The sequence below is a fragment of the Rousettus aegyptiacus genome, unplaced genomic scaffold (genome assembly GCF_014176215.1).
Source record: "Rousettus aegyptiacus isolate mRouAeg1 unplaced genomic scaffold, mRouAeg1.p scaffold_m13_p_14, whole genome shotgun sequence".
In the NCBI taxonomy this organism is placed as follows: Eukaryota; Metazoa; Chordata; class Mammalia; order Chiroptera; family Pteropodidae; genus Rousettus; species Rousettus aegyptiacus.
The window spans coordinates 40,681,866-40,697,201 of record NW_023416289.1 but is presented as its reverse complement, the minus strand read 5'-3'; the positions used below and the strand labels follow the sequence as shown (position 1 = coordinate 40,697,201).

Genomic DNA, 15,336 nt, shown 5'->3' with positions numbered 1-15,336 from the left:
TTGGCTTTGAATGTCTTTATTGGGGAGTCACGCAGGGGAGGCAGTGAAGCAGTGTTGCCTCCTGTTCCCCAGCACCGCCCCATCTACCTGTCGCCCTCATATAAATAAGTATAAAGGTCAGTAGAGGAGTGTGCCCTGGAAAATGACATTAGAACTTTGGCTTAGAGGGAGGTGGTTGTCCTCACTGAGCCCAGCCTCGTTGGCCAGGAACCCAGGACAGGGACGAGATGTATTGCTCACCTCAGGGTGCTGGGGTCTTTGGTTTGGACCAGGCTGTGAACTTGGGGTCACAGCCAGCAGCCCCACCCACCCTGCGCCTCTGGCCCCAGTTCATGGCAAGGGCCCAGGGCGGGATAGCAGCCACCCAGGGAAGGCAGCACCAATTCCCAAGCCTGCTTCCCTGCCACCAAAAGCCCTTACCACTTTTGTCCACCAAGAGGAAGAAGACTTAAAAAGGCAAGGGGGGAAGTCCCAAGGATGAAGTGGTGCCCAAGGATGAGGTGGTGCTGGTACTGGCATGGGATGTGGCTGTGGTTTTGGTCTGCAGTGGGGTCAGAGGAGTTGTCAAAGGGGCAGAGAGGATCCTGCGGGGTCAGGGTGGGGCAGGACAGGGTGAACTGGGCCCACGCAGCAGCAGCAGCTCTTAGGCCAGTCCTTTGGTGTCATCCTCCTTAGAGCCTGTCAGCACTTAAATGGCCCCCAGAAGAAGAGATGGGGCTACAACCCTCCCAGGCCACCAAGCAACTCCTGCATTTGATGAGGCCTGGTCCTCGGGGCACCACAGATGAAGTTGAATGGTCCTCTGTCTCGGAGCCAGCTTGAAGCCCAAAGCGGCTGACGAAGAGGCAGTGATTAGTCATTCACATGGTGACAGGCTTGGTGTCAGGCTTGCACCCTACAGCATATAAATGCTGTTCTTTCAGGGTGCAAGGTTCATTGTGGCCTCCAGCAGCCCCTTGGGAATCGTCCTGGCTGGGTGGAGGGCCCAGTGTAGTTGACTCATGGTGGGACCCAGCCATGTCATGTCCCCTCTCCAGTCTTTACAAGCCCTGTATCATGCAAGGCTTGGGACTACCTGGTCCCCAAGGCCCCTCGGCCCTTCCATATGGTCTTGCATGGTGTACAGCACAGCCTCTCCTGTTCCGCAGGCCAGCGCTCAGGTCCCCACACACCTCAGGGCTCCTCCAGCCAGACAGCATCACCCAATAAATAAAGCTGGCAGTGGGCCAATGGGTCACGCCTGGGCCAGACCCTGAAGGAGGCGGATCATGTTGTCCAGGCCCCAGAGGTAGCCGTCCTCACGGTTGCCCTCGGCCCAGGGAAGCCGGTGGCTGAGTGTCTGGTGGTCAGGCAGGGCCACCGTCTTGCCAAAGTCAATCATCCAAACCTTGGCCAGGCCAGTGTGGTCGTGGACAAAGAGGAGGGAGCTGCCCACCACCTGCAGGGAGAGAGACGGGAGGTTCGAGGGCAGAGCAAGCATCGGCCAAGGTGCCCTCCCCAAGGGTCATCGGAGCAGAGTGGATGACAGCATGAACTCTGGGGCCAGGCTGCCTGGGTTCAAATTCTGGCTCTGCTCCTTGCTGGCTGTGTGGCTTTGGGCAGGTGACAACCTCTCTGTGCCTCTGCTTCCTCATATTCAGTCAGGATAATGGAATAATGGTGCCATTTACCTCAAAGGTTGCTGTGCATACTATATATATGAATGACTCTATAAAAAGCACTTGAAACAGCTGCCAGTAGAGCAAATGCACAACAGATGTCAACCAGTCTCCTTTTCCAAGCTGAAGTACAAACTCAGATGCCTACAGGACCCCCTGAATAGGTCAGGAGAGCCTGGCGGGGACTAAGGAATTAGACCACACCATCCCCATGGGAAGGCACAGCAGCTATGCAGCCCCAGAGATCCGCTACTGGTGACCCCAGGCAAGTGGCTTCCTGTGTCCAGTTTACACATCTGTAGAATGGGGATGATGGTCACGGCCTCACCTCTGGGGGTTGCTGGCAGCATTCCGTGATCCACGCACTCATCAGCTGCCTGTAGGGCTTGGCATGCAGCCCGCAAAGATGCTGATCCTGTTTTTCTAGTTAGAAATAACTAGTTTCCTTGCCTTTATCTAATTCTAGGTTTGCATATCTCTCCCTTCTAGTCAGGTTTCAAACCCCCACTTTCCCCAGAGAACCCAGAGGCCGGGGCAGATGAGCGGGCGCCTGTGGGAAGAGGCAGACGCCGCCCTGCTCTGGACGGCTGCGGCACGTGGTGAGTGGCCTGGTGCCATCATGTCTCCCACATGCCAAGGAAAATGAAATCTTGATTTTGGTGTGAAGTCTCCCATTTTAAATGTTGGCAGCTCATTTTTCAAAATATTAAGTCACTAGACAGGTGAAACCAAACATGAAGACAGAAAAGATGGAATCCCTAGGCCTTCTCTTCGTGACTTGTGTGTAAAGCCTGAAGGCAGTGACAAGGACCATGAGGGTGACGTTTGATGTTAAGAAACATGACAGTAACAGTGGCACATACTGAGGGTTGACTATGGGCCACGCTTCCTCAGTATGAATCCACTTAACCTTCCCCATGCCCCGAAGACAGGTCCGCCGTCACCCCATCCTGAGGGTCAGCAGACAGGCCTGTGGAGCTGGGGTTTGAATCGGGCTGGCCTGACTCCCAGATTGGGGCTCTTCCAGCAGTAATAGCAAGAGAAAGAGTCGGAGGGGCTGGAGGGGGAGGTGGAAGAGCCTGGAGAAAGGCAGGGAGGAGAGGGTACATGCAGTGCTGGTCACTTCTCAGACTTTCTGAGACAGCCCCAGAGAGGTGACTATTTCCACAGAGACACAGGCTGTGGAAGGGAGAGAGAGGGGAAGGGGGAGAGCCACTGAGGAACGCAAATGACAAGAATTATAAATAATTATGATTTCAAAGTACTTATAAGAGCTAGGAGTTAAACACATTCCTGTGCTCCAAGTGGCACTTGACAGGTGCTCGTGTCACACCTCAGTGGCCCTGTAAGGAAGGGACTAGTGTTCCTCCCCAGTTAGGAGAAAACCGAGGCCCAAGAAGTCACACAGCAGAGCCAGCCTTCATCCCAGGCCACCTGGCTTGAGTCTATGCCCCCAACTTCCCCGCTTCCTTGAAATCCCCTGTGCTGCCTACCCTAAAAATGCAAACCCCAACACTTGAGGTCTCCTTTTAATAGCTTTAGCCTGTAACTCTGTCGGCTGCTTCTCCTTAGTGCCACATGGACACCAATACCCCCACCCCACACACAGGGCCTCTACTGCCATGGTGCCTGGGGATCATACCTCATGGGTCTTGAAGAAGGGGGAGTTCTCCAGAGCTTCGCAGAGTTCTTTCAGGCGTGTCACATATTTTCTCTGTGTGTGAGAAGGAGAGTTTCTTGGTTAGCATAGGGACTTTGTGGGTCCTTTCCCACCTTGAGGTCTGACCTTGCCCCAGACCCCCAAAGGAGAGGGCAAGCTCAGCCAGGATGGGACAAGGGGAGCCATGAGGAAAATGAGGAAGGGTTGGATGCGTCGGAGTGGCCCAGACAAGAGTGCTGTTAGTAGATTACATGAATACCCACAATTCCTAGCACTTCTCCCACCAAGACGTAGAGTCTGTTTCCCTTTAACCTAGGCTTTGTCATATGACTTGCTCAGGCCAACAGAACATGGCAGGAATGATGGTGTCCTAGCCATCAGGAGGCCTTGCATTTTCACTTGTTCTCTTGGCCACGAGAACAAGCCAGGCCAGCCTGCCGGATCATAAGAGACAAGTGGTCAAGACCACTAGACATGTGAGCAGAGCCATCCTAGATCAGCCTGCCCTGGCCAAGCCCCAGCCAACCACAGATGATGAGCAACACCAGCCAGAATCTGCCACCCTTGGCCCTAAGCAAAAGACCAGTGACTTGGGAACAATGACAGCAGTGGTCCTAAGCTGCTATATTTGGGACATGGCTATCCCGCTCACCAGGATTCCACGGTTCCCATCCATGAAGTCCTCCAACACCTTTGTCACCTGCTCCAACTCCTGTGTCTTCTTAAAGTTGGTGTTACAGGTCCCATCAGCTTTCTGCGGGGTAAAGCGTGGGCAGCTTTAAGTAAGTCCCTTCACCTGTCTCAACCTCACTTTTGTCATCTGGAAAATGGAAATTTACTAAAGCCGATGTAAGGATTAGAGGAGATTGGGTATGTAGGATGCACAGCACAGTGCCTGGCACATAGTAAGAAAGCACTCAATGAATGAGACTAGTGGTTTTTTTTTCATGTCTGGGAGGGGCACAGAGAAGCCACATGAGTCCTACTGCCATGCTGTGCTAGGTGCCATGTGGGCACTGGTAACATGGAGGTAACAAGATAAGACACCATCAGATGAAAGAAGTAGATATTAAATAAGAACATCACAAAAGGAGATAAGAATAACAAAGAAGTATAGAGAACTACGAGGAGGTAAAGAGAAGGCCCGATCTAGTAGGGAGGGCTTCCTGGAGGAAATGAATTTAACCCATTTCCAATTTGCCCCGAGAATACTCATCAGTGGCACTTGCCAATATAGCATATACTCTGAGATAACTCATGGGTTACAGACCTAACCTCATCCCCAAAGTCTGCCACAAAATATCTCTTTTTTTATTATTTTTGCATCACTCTAGTGTACCGATAGTCTTTGGAAACAAATGCCATCATCCTATTTAGTTCATTCTGTTTTAGTAGTGGTATTTCCAGTTAAAAATATAGTAATTCTCGATCGCTAAAAATGTCAAATCCTAGAAAATGTAGTATTCCTACGCGTGATGTTAACATTGTTCTCAAAGATTCATTTGATGAATTCGAGTTATGCATACATTTCAGTTATATGAGACAAGGTTTAGAGACAAGTTCTGTTTAGAAATAATTCCAAGAACAGTTTTTATATTTCATTTTCACTGTAAAAACCAGATTTGCTTCAGCTTCAAAGAGCATGTTTATGTAAAATTAAATTAACGCTGGCGCCGAGCTAGACTTTTTTTTTTCTAATTGGGAAATGGGTTAAAAAGAGGCGGGAAAATGACTGGGAGCCAACCAGGGCAACAGCAGGGGGAAGAGCAGTTCTGGCAGAGGGAACAGCATGTGCAGAGGCCCTGTGGCAGGAGAGCAGGGCCTTTTCAAGGAGATGAAATGCTTCACTGAGGCCTAAAGGTAGACAGGGAGGGAGGAGTGAGAGGTGACGCTTGTGCCTGGAGAACCCACTAGGCCAGGGAACTTCTCATTAAGGTCCTAGGGAGCCACGGAAGGGTTTTGAATAGCAGAAAAACATAGCTGAATCTGTAACTTAGAAAGATGGCTCCAGCGAGGCCACGGGAAAACAGGCACTCTCATACCTCACCAGGGGGATACACAAAGGTGCAACACCTACAGAAGAAGTTTGGCGATCCCTAACAATATTCCCGATGCATTTCATCTTTGACCCAGTAGTCCCAGTTCTGGAAATCTAGTCTACAGCTAAACCTTCACACTAGCAACATGTCTTAGGTACAAAGTGATCCACTGAGACATTGTTTATCGTGGCAAAAAAATGGAAACGGGTCAAATATGTGAAATTTAACTATGGGAGGGAACACAAAATGCAACACATATATGTGCCTTGTTGTTAAATTGTACACCTGAAACTTACTGGATTTTGTTAACCAATGTCACCAAAAATGATAATAATAAATTAAAAATAAATTTTTTAAAAAATGGAAACAACTCAGATAGCCATCTATAGGGGACTGTGGCATATCCACAAAGAGCTATTATAGCTGGAAGGAAGGAAGGGAGGGAGGGAGGGAAGGAAAGAGACTGAGAGAGAGAAGAAAGTCTTTTTCCATAAGGGGGAAAAAGGATCACTCCAGCTGCTGTGTTGGAGGATGGATCAGAGGAGGCTGGGGCAAGAGAAGTCGGGGTCAGACTGGGGCGAGGCCATGGGAAGGGAGAAGAAGATGGAAAGAAAAGATGCTCAGGCATCTCCAGATCTTGCTCCTTTCCAGCTCTCCCTAACATCCATGTGCCCCAAAAAGCCCTGCCTAGATCTAGTTCCCAGCCCTTTCATGACAGGCTAGCAGCAACCAGCCCTCACCTTGATGCCCTCGATCCGGAAGCCCAGGGTGGAGGTTGAGCTCACAGTCTCCCTCCACTGCATATAGCGGGGCTTGGTGACCGCACCCTGGGCATGTTCCTCAGGGGTGGGGGCCCCAGGGTCCACAGCCACCATCTTTTCATACATGTCCTTCCGGGGCCGGGGCCGTTCTCGAGCCTTCACCAGCTCCTCCTCTAGGTAGGTCCTAGGACACAGAGGAAATTATGAAGAACAAAGCTGGAGGGCTTACATCCATGATACCAAGTCATATTATAAAATTACAGTATGACACAAGAATAGAAAAATACACCAGTGGACCAGAACAGAGTCCACGGACAGACAAATACATTCACCCAATTTATGACAAAGAAACACTACAATTCAGTGAGTAAAGCGAAGTCCTTTCAATAAATGGTGCTGGGTCAATAGGATATCCACGTGGGGGGAAAAAGACACCTTGATCTCTACCTCACACTATATAGAAAGTTAGTTCTAGGTGGATTGCAGATCTAAATGTAAAAGTTAAAACTTATAAATCTTGTACGAGAAAACAGGAGAGCTTCATGATCTTGGAGAAAGCATTTCTTAAACACAGAGCTACTGATCATAATGAAAAAAAAATGGCAAACTGGACTAAATTAAAAGTACTCTGTTTATCAAAAACACTATTAAGAGAGTGAAATGGTAGAGTTGGAGATGTGTGTGTGTGTGTATTTCCAACAAAGGACCCATAACCAGAATATAGAAGGAATTACAAATCAAAAAGAAAAAGACAGCCTAATAGAGAAATGGGCAAATTATTCAAACAGGCACTTTTCAAAAGAGGATTTCTGAGTGGCCAATCGACAGAAATTAAAACCATAATGAGATGCTCACCAGAATGGTTAAAATAAATAAAACAGGTAATATCAAGTGTTGAGAAAACAGAACAACTGGAGCTCTCATACAGCGTTAGTGGGAATGTACAATCGCTTCGAAGATCGACCTAGCACTGTCATCACACATGCCTGCCCCTGACCTTCCACCTCTGCCTCATGGCTATCCCCGGCCCCACCTGCTGCCCATCTTGCAGTCCATGATGGAGGGACCCTCGAAGTCCACCAGGAGATCTTCCATCTGGTTGAAGGCCTGGCCACCCCGCTGGACCACACCATAGTAGGTTGGCACAAAAGGCCGCAGGGGGTCATTCATCAGCTGTTCCAGGCTGCGTTGTTCACACTGACAGAAACGCTTTAGAATCCGACCATCCTCTCCCGCCTGGAAGTTCCCTATGAGCAGCACAGTCAACGAGAGGTTCAGGAATTGTATCAGCAAGAGACTCTCCTCATTTCCTGTACACATCAGATCCTGGCCACCGTCGTTTTTGCCCAACCCTTCTGCAATGCCTTCTCTCCCTCCCCGCGACTCTCAAAATCTTGGCCAGGGGTGGCACAGGAAGGGCCTATTTCTGTTCTTTGTTTAAATAAGTTCTTCTTCACACCAGATTGCATCATTATTTGTTTTGTAATTTTGGATTGTGAGCACACGATCAGCCGTGGGAATTTTTGTGAGATCTCACTTGAGAACCGGACTCTTCAGAGCAGACGTGCATGTGTTTCGTTCTGCCTGGAGTCCCAGAGTGCTAACAACTGGGGCCAATTTAAGTTAATTTACAAATCTGGCACTTCTTGGACCGTACAGATAGTGTAGATTAAAATTCCAAGTTCCTATTGAAGGAGATTGTGTTTTCAGATTATATTTTCCAAAGATGGCTGCAATAATAACTCCTGTCTCACATACTAGCCATTCCCCAGCAAGAACTGGACTCTCATTCTTCTCTCCTTGAATCTGAGAGACTTATGGCAGAAGCAACACTATGTAATCTCAGAGTCAAGGTCATAAAAGGAGATACATGCAGCTTCCACGTTATTGGCATAGACACTTGGCAGTCCTAAGCTGCCATGTAAGAAATCTGGCTCCTCGAAGCCACCATAGTATGAGGAAGCCTAAGCAGCTACATGAAGAAGCCACATCTAGGCTGTCCAGCCAGTGGCCTGAGCTGAGACACAGCTGACAGTCAGTATCAATCGCCAGGCATGTGGGTGGTTAACCCTCCAAAAGTTTCCAGCTTACAGCCTTTAAGTTGTCCTAATTGAGCGGAGCAGCGACAAGCCATCCCTGCCATACTCTGTCTGAATTCCTAACCCAAAACCTGTGAGAATAATAAAATGGTTGTTTTATTCCTTAACTTTTCTTTTGTAAACCACCACAAAGTTTTAAGGTGTTTTGTTTTTTGTTTTAACTCAGCAATAGTGACTAGGATGCAACGACCACCTCTGTTTACAGTTTCAGGGGGACCCTGCCCTTCCTCTGACTCGGATCTAAGGTTAAACAAGGCAGATGAGTTCACTTCTTGTCTCCCTTTGCTGATGGGCATGGTTTGTCTAGTTTGGCTCACTGCCATTTGATTAAAATAAAGTTTTATTGGAACACAGACTCACACGGTTACGTATTATCTATGGCTGCTTTTGCAGAGCTGAATACTTGTGACAGAGACTGCAGAGCCCACAAAACCTAAAATATTTATTATTGGCCGGGGGCCGACTATGCTCTGGACACAGAGCAAGGACATGGAATGATGACTTCCGTTCGCGAGATGCCTGTGTCTCAGTCTCGATATGCATTTTTGATTTTAACCCTTCAGTTAACCCTGCAAGAAAGGTACGATTGCTTCCATGCTACAGATGAGGAAACTGAGGCCCTGCGAGAGAAAGAAACTTGCCCAGGGTCACTCACAAATAAAAAGCAGAACTAGAATTTCAGCCCAGGCCCATCTGTCCCCAGGGTTGAGGATTTATCCCCCAATACCAGGATAACAGGGAACAGCCCTCCACCCTGATGTATGAATGGCCAGGCCCCATGAGGTGGGCACCGCTACCAAGCCCATTTTACGGATGGGGAAACTAAACTACAGAGAGTAGCTCTGTGGCTTTCCTTCCTCAGCCCAGGCGCCTCTGCACAGCCCTGTCTCGCCCCCACTGCCCCTGCCCCCTATTCTCACCAGCGTGTCCGGACAGCTGGACCCAAGGGTAGTGTTTTCGGAAGGAGACCACAAAGGGTGAATACTTCAGAACCGTCTTCAGCTTCTTCCACGGTTTGTTCTGTGTGGGGCAGAGCACGGCGGGGTCAGAGCTGAGGCCAGGGAGGGAAAGGGATGAGGGGTGCTGCTGTGAGAAAAAGAAAGGGTGGACTTGGGACCTTTCTAGCCAGAAGCCTTCCTGAGATCACTGCTCCCGAGCTCGCTTGGGTGAGCCCAGTCCAGATACCCCAGCAATCATAAGACCCCCCCAAAGGCCTCCATAAAGTTGGGGGTCTCTGTCCATTTCTCCCTGTCATCACTTCCTTTGTATCTGTGTCTCTCTGTCCTTCTTGAACGAGTAAAGATATGCCAGGTTTTGATGCAGTAACTAGCAATCTCTGCCCCACCCCCTACCCCCACCACACATACACACATATACACACCAAAAACCTGGTAGCTTTGTCTCCGTTCCAAAACCAAGTCAGACCTTCCAGGGGAAATGACGGAGGTAGGAGCTGATAGATGGAGGCCAAATCGCAGAGAGAGAAGAAACCAAGACAGATGACAAAGTGACAACAGAGACAGATAGACGTGGACAAAGACAGACTGCAGCAGCCTTGAGAGCTGCTCACCAAATAGCTCCAGTCCCTGCCTTGCAGGCATGTCCTTGCCCTCTTGAAATATGAGCAGAAGTGTCACTTTTGGATGGAAGCCTTTAAGCCAGTGCGTGACTCCCCATGTTCTTTTTCCTCATGCAAAAAGGGGTAAAAAAAGAAATGGAGGCTTCCTCAGCCCCTTCATGCTACAGAACATTGTGAATTACAAACAAAAATATCCTTTGTTGTTCCAAGTCATTAAGTTTTGGGGGTTGTTTGTTCCTACAGCAAATCCTGACCTATTCTGACTAATATAAAGATAGATACAGCATTACCAGAAGAGAAAAAAACAAAAGAAATGTGGAAAGACAAAAAGGGAGACACAGATACAAAGTAATGGCAGAGAAGGAAAAAGATGGAAGTAGAGAAAAACAGATAGCAACAGAAAACCAGAGAAGCAAAAAGAAACAAGGATTTAGTTGTATCATGCAGACTCAACCAAGAGCTTCTTGAGACTTAGTGTCTGATTCAAATGTATACATGTGCAGCACATGAACAAACACACACACACACACTGCTCCAAGCACACAGCAGGCCCTTAGCAGGTATTGGGACAATGGGACGTCTCCAGAGAAAGAAGCTATGTGGCTCATCCCACCCCCTACACCCTGCCCCTGCTACCCTGGGGTCAAGGTCACATTCTCTTCTACTCCTTCAGAGTCCAGTCACCTAGCAGACATCTAACTGAGGTGGAAAGGTGAAGCGGGGTCAGGGTGTTGGACTGCAGGAGAAGAGCTGTTCTCAGCCCCCCTCCAGGTGCCTGAGTGGAGAGGAGGTGATTAATAAGGTTCCTGTTTACTAAGCACCTGGAACATTCCAGGCATAATGACAAAGACGCAGTGTGCCATAACCTACTTAATCCTAAAAACACAACCCCAGGAGGATTTGTTGACTCTGCTACAGAGAAAGAAACAGAGGCTCAGGGGTTGAGGTCACTTGTCCACATCACACAGCACAGTTCTACATCTGGTTGTGCCTCTGGTCTGACCCGCTGTCCTGAGTTCACCTGCTACACTCCTGCTAGACTACAAGCTCAGAGGGCAGGGACTGTGGTTGCCATGGTTATGATTGTGTCCTAGCCCATGGCTTGGCACATAATAAGTGATCTAAAAACATCGTGTGGATAGATTGGCTGAAACTGTCTCTTTTGTTTTTTATCATAAGCAGATTCAGTATCTTCTGGGTTTTTTTTTAGATCTTATGGTTAATGTGGGTTGGTTTCATGATGGTCTCAAGTCACAACCCCCTCCTCCAGAAGGCCCTCTCCAACACCCAAGTCTGGCCAGTCACCTCCTCTGGACTCCCACAATCCCCTGGGCTTCCCCCATTCCAGCTCTGACCACTCAGAGCTGTCAAAGGCTGGTGATGGGTCTGTTTCCTCCACTGGCCTGGGAGCATCATGAGGGCAGTGCCTCGGTCACTGTTGTGTCCCCAGCAAAGCTGACATGGGGCCAGACACATAGTGGGGGCTCAGGGACTGTTGTTGTCTGATTAGGAAGACAGGATGGATGTGAGAAGGAAGGAAGTGGGGAGGAAAGGAAGAAAGTCGTTGGGCCTTTAAGGTCAGATGGGATTTCAAAATAAAGTGAGAAGGAAGCGAGAAGGAAGCAAGGGTATTCTGGGCAGTGGAAACAACTTGAGTAATGAGTGGAGGCAGGATGGCGGCAGGGTGTTCGAAGAACAGTGTGTACTTCGGCTTTGTGACAGCAGGGGAATGGGGGGAGGGGGAGAAGGGAAGCTAAACGTGGGAAGGAGCCTGGAGACAGGAAACTGAACACAGCACTGAACTCCTGATCACTATCGGAAAGGCCCTGGGGAGCCATGGAAGGCGCTGGAGCAGAGAAAGTTCCAAAGTTGATCAGAGGTGGGCCACTGAGAAGGCTTCCAGAGGGATGAGGAAAAACTGGAGACAGGGAGTCTGGGAGGAAAGTACCAGTACTGTTAGGGACAAATCCACACATAACAGAGGTTAAGATGACTGAGTCTTAAACTCAGAACCGAGTTAGCATCCTGGCTCCCACCGGATTTGGACGGTCCTAAGCAAGCGACCTCCACTCTCTAGACCTCAGTTCCCTCATCTGTAAAATGGAAATAATAATCACCACAATCTCACAGTGCTGCTATAAGGGTTCAAAGAGTGAACACATATAAAGTACTTAGAAAAGTGCCCGGTATCCAGTAAGAGTTTGAATCTCAGCTCTGTGTCTTCCAAGCTGTGTGACCTTAAACAAGTATCTTGACCTCTCAGTGCCTCGGTTTTCCCATCTACAAAATGGGATAATAGTCTCTAACTCCTAAGGCTGTCCTGAGGATTAAATGTGTTAATACGAGCGAGGAGCTTAGCACAGGGCTGGGCTGCTATGTTTTTTTCACCCACTTCAAGCTCAGCTATTTTGAGATGCCAAGGAGATGAGGAAACAGGCAGAGGGAACGGCAGTGGCAGACAGCCTGTGAGTCGCTGCCTTGCTCTGGCACAGGCAGGCTGAGGCAGGTCTGTCTCTCACACCTCTGGCCACATGTATGAGCATGTTTCTGAGGGAAGCATGTGGGATGAGGGGGGCTAAGGGCGGACTCCAGCTTGAGTCCCGAACAATGGAAGGGCCCAGCAGGCAGACCCACTCAGGCTCTCACACTTGCCTCTGCAATGACCCTCCCTTCTGAACCTGCCCTGCCGGCCCTCCTGATTCACCAGGGGAGAACCAGGGAAGAGCCACACCCAAGCTGGGGGTGAGGGTGGAGGATATAAACAAGCCTGCTGGGGGCCCTCTGGGGAACTGGAGGACAATGGGGAGACGGGAGAGTACCTGGCTAGGCTGGGGGGTCCTTTAGCATTTTGGGTGCACACAGCCCTTTGTGAATCTGATAAGAGCTGGGGCTCACTCTCTACAGAAGTGAATGGGCTAAGGGTGGTGAAGGTTCATGACCCCTTAAGGCAGCCACACGCCCCAGACTAAGAAATTTGGCGTAGAAAGTGTACATTTTCTGTCCCTCTATACAACTGCTCTTCAGATTTTGAGGTCACAGATACATTCTCTAGAGGATCTGAAAGAAACCATAGACCTTTGCTGTAAAAATGTGTGTCTACACTCACGGACTCACACGATCACACCATTTCAGGGGGTCCTGGGTGGCATGAAGTCGGCCAGTGGTCATCCATTTTAGACCCCAGGACCAGAGGCAGTGAGTGAGGGGGAAAGGATTAGGAGGGTGCCCGGAGTGGGTTAGTAACCTGGCTGCCATAGGGAGGAAGGTCAGCAGATGGAAGAGGTGCCTGGAGATGAACTGCTGGTAGGTGTTAGAGAACTTCTCAAAGAAAAGGCAGGGGGAAAAAGGGTTGAGGGGATGTGGCTTAAGGACAGGATGGGTCCCACTCACCCCAGACCTGTCCTCAGGGTCGCTGGCACCTCCACCCCCGGCAACCACGTCATCCTCAGACTCGTCGAAAGAGGAGGCAGAGGAGAAGCCGCCACTGCCCACCTCAGCCTGGGAGGGGAGTCCTACTGGTTGAGCCTCAGGCTCTGGGGTTTCAGGAGTGATGATGAGGCGGGGCACAGGGGTCAGGGAGCTAAACTCCAGGTGAGAGTACAGGTGAGTCACCAACTCCCCAAGTTCTGATTCTGCTAATGGGCCATCTTGGCTGGGTTTTCCCAAAAGGCAGTCTATCCCAGGCTCTGTCAGGGGTCCATGAGTAGCTTGTATCTGTGCACCATCAGTACCAGGCTGTGTCCAGGAGCCATCAGTAGCTTGTGTTGAGAAATCATCAGTGTCATGCTGTTTCCAGGCTGTTTCAGCATCCTGTTGTAACCGGGAGCCATCAGTTTGAGGCTTTCTCCCAGGGCCTTCAGTACCCTGTTGTGTCCTGGAGCCATCAATGTACAGTTTCTTCCAGCAGCCATCAGCACTTGGCTCTGTTGAGAGACAGGCCCCCTCTGGCTGAGTCCGGAGGCTGGACCTCTTCTGGTGGGTCCAGAGGTTATTAGCCCAGAGCTTGGCCTTCTCTGTTTGGGTCCGTGACCCATGTATTTCTAGTTCTGTCCAGTGTCCATCGACGTCGGGCTGTGTCCAGAGGCTGGCACCCTCTGGCTGAGACTGGAGGTCGGACTTGCGTGGATCAGTCGAAAATCCATCTGTTCCAGTCTCCGTCCAGGAACCGGCTGTCTCCAGCTCTGACCAGTGGCTGCGCCTTTCTGGATGTGTATGGAGGCTGGACCTCTCTGGCTCTGTCTTTTGGCTGGGCCGCTCCGTCTCCACTCCAAAGCCAGCTGCTTCACGCTCAGTCTGTCCGTCTGTCCCCGGCTCAGGCCCGAGTCTGGATTCCTCTCGCTCAGTGTGGAGACAGGACACCTTGGTCCCGGGCCGGGGCCCGCCCCCCTCCGGTGGCCCCGCCGGGCCCCCTGCGCTGGGCCCAGGTCGCTGCTGCCCCGGCTGCCGCCTCCGCCCCCCTCGCGGCGCCTCCAGCCCCATGCGGGCCGCCCCTGGCAGCGCCCCGGCTTCGGCCTCGTTCAGGCTCCCCCGACACGGGCAGCGCCTCATGCCAGCTCCCTTGGTTGGGGCTTCGGCCTGACCCAGCCCTCCTGCCCCTTTAAATCCCGTGAGGGGTGTGGCTAGGGAGCCCTGACTCCCGGTTCCGGCCCACAGAGTTCCAGCCCTCCGGGCTACGCAGGGGTTAAGCGATACTCCGCCTCTGGGGGAAAGCCCCGAAGCCCCGCCCCACCGGACGTGACGCAAGGGGGGGCCGGATCTCGCCTGGCCCCGCCCCTCTCCCGTGGATCTGGTGGCTTCCCAGCGGTGGACGGTGGTCCAGGTGCTGAGACCTCTGGGGTCCCGGTTGCGGGCCAGTGGGGCCCCTTTCTAGACCCCTGCGATTCGTCCAACCTCCCTACACCCTATAACGCTCGATGATGAGCCTAGCAGCGCGTTCCTTCTTCAGGACTGAGTTTCAAAGACTCGAGAATCCCAGGGATGTGGGTTCAAGACCCGCCTTTGCCACTTCCTAGCTGTGTTACTTTGAGGATTGACTTACGTTCCTACCTCAGCCCTGGCTCAGTTTTGTAGCCTGTAAATTGAGAATACATAGTATTATTTGATTGTTTCAAAAAATGTGTGCTCAATGCCTCAAGAGCCAAGCACTTCACCAACGGGGAAATTGAGGCCCAGAGCGCTGAAAGAATTTGTGTAAAGTCAAGGGAAGGTTAGAGGATAGATAAAGTCAGGGCCTTAACCGAAGCTAGGATGCCTTGCCAAATCTTGGCTCTAACACTTGCTTCCGTAGGATGCTGTTTCCCAACAGACTTGCCTCCTCTGAGCCTCAGTTTCCTCAGATGTAAAAGGAGGATAGCGAGGATAATTTCCTCACAGTGTTGTTATGGGAATTTTTATTTATTTACAACAAACAAAACATGTACACTTGTATACTTGCTTTGTGTCAGGCACTGTACTTAACACTTTATACCCCAAGTCTTGTGAGGTAGGGATCATCATCATCCCCACTGCACCATCAAGAAAAGAGAAGACAGAAAGGCAGA

The 15,336-nt window shown here is 50.4% G+C and overlaps 1 protein-coding gene across 3 annotated transcripts; it reads right to left on the bottom strand.

Moving 5' to 3' along the window:
• On the bottom strand, positions 1-14,465 carry ITPKC (inositol-trisphosphate 3-kinase C). 3 transcript variants are annotated; one of them, XM_036231673.1, is made up of 7 exons: positions 13,187-14,465; positions 9,138-9,303; positions 7,152-7,365; positions 6,098-6,302; positions 3,971-4,072; positions 3,301-3,372; positions 1-1,438 (listed from the first exon to the last, which is right to left on the bottom strand). In XM_036231673.1, exons 1-7 carry the CDS (start codon positions 14,342-14,344, stop codon positions 1,235-1,237), a joined length of 2,121 nt encoding a protein of 706 aa, XP_036087566.1. In that variant the 5' UTR covers positions 14,345-14,465; the 3' UTR covers positions 1-1,234. The 3 variants fall into 3 exon arrangements, with proteins under 3 accessions (XP_036087566.1, XP_036087567.1, XP_016022277.2); XM_036231674.1 differs by having other exon boundaries at positions 9,138-9,300; XM_016166791.2 differs by having other exon boundaries at positions 9,138-9,237; positions 13,187-14,462.
• Between the last annotated feature and the right edge of the window lie 871 nt (positions 14,466-15,336).

Coding starts and splice junctions, on each gene's coding strand:
- ITPKC (XM_036231673.1), bottom strand. CDS start 14,344: ATGAGGCGCTGCCCGTGTCGGGGGAGCCTGAACGAGGCCGAAGCCGGG. Junction 7,366..9,137: donor CCAGCTGTCCGGACACGCTG/GTGAGAATAGGG, acceptor TGCTGCTCATAG/GGAACTTCCAGGCGGGAGAG. Junction 1,439..3,300: donor CCTTCTTCAAGACCCATGAG/GTATGATCCCCA, acceptor CTCTCCCTGCAG/GTGGTGGGCAGCTCCCTCCT.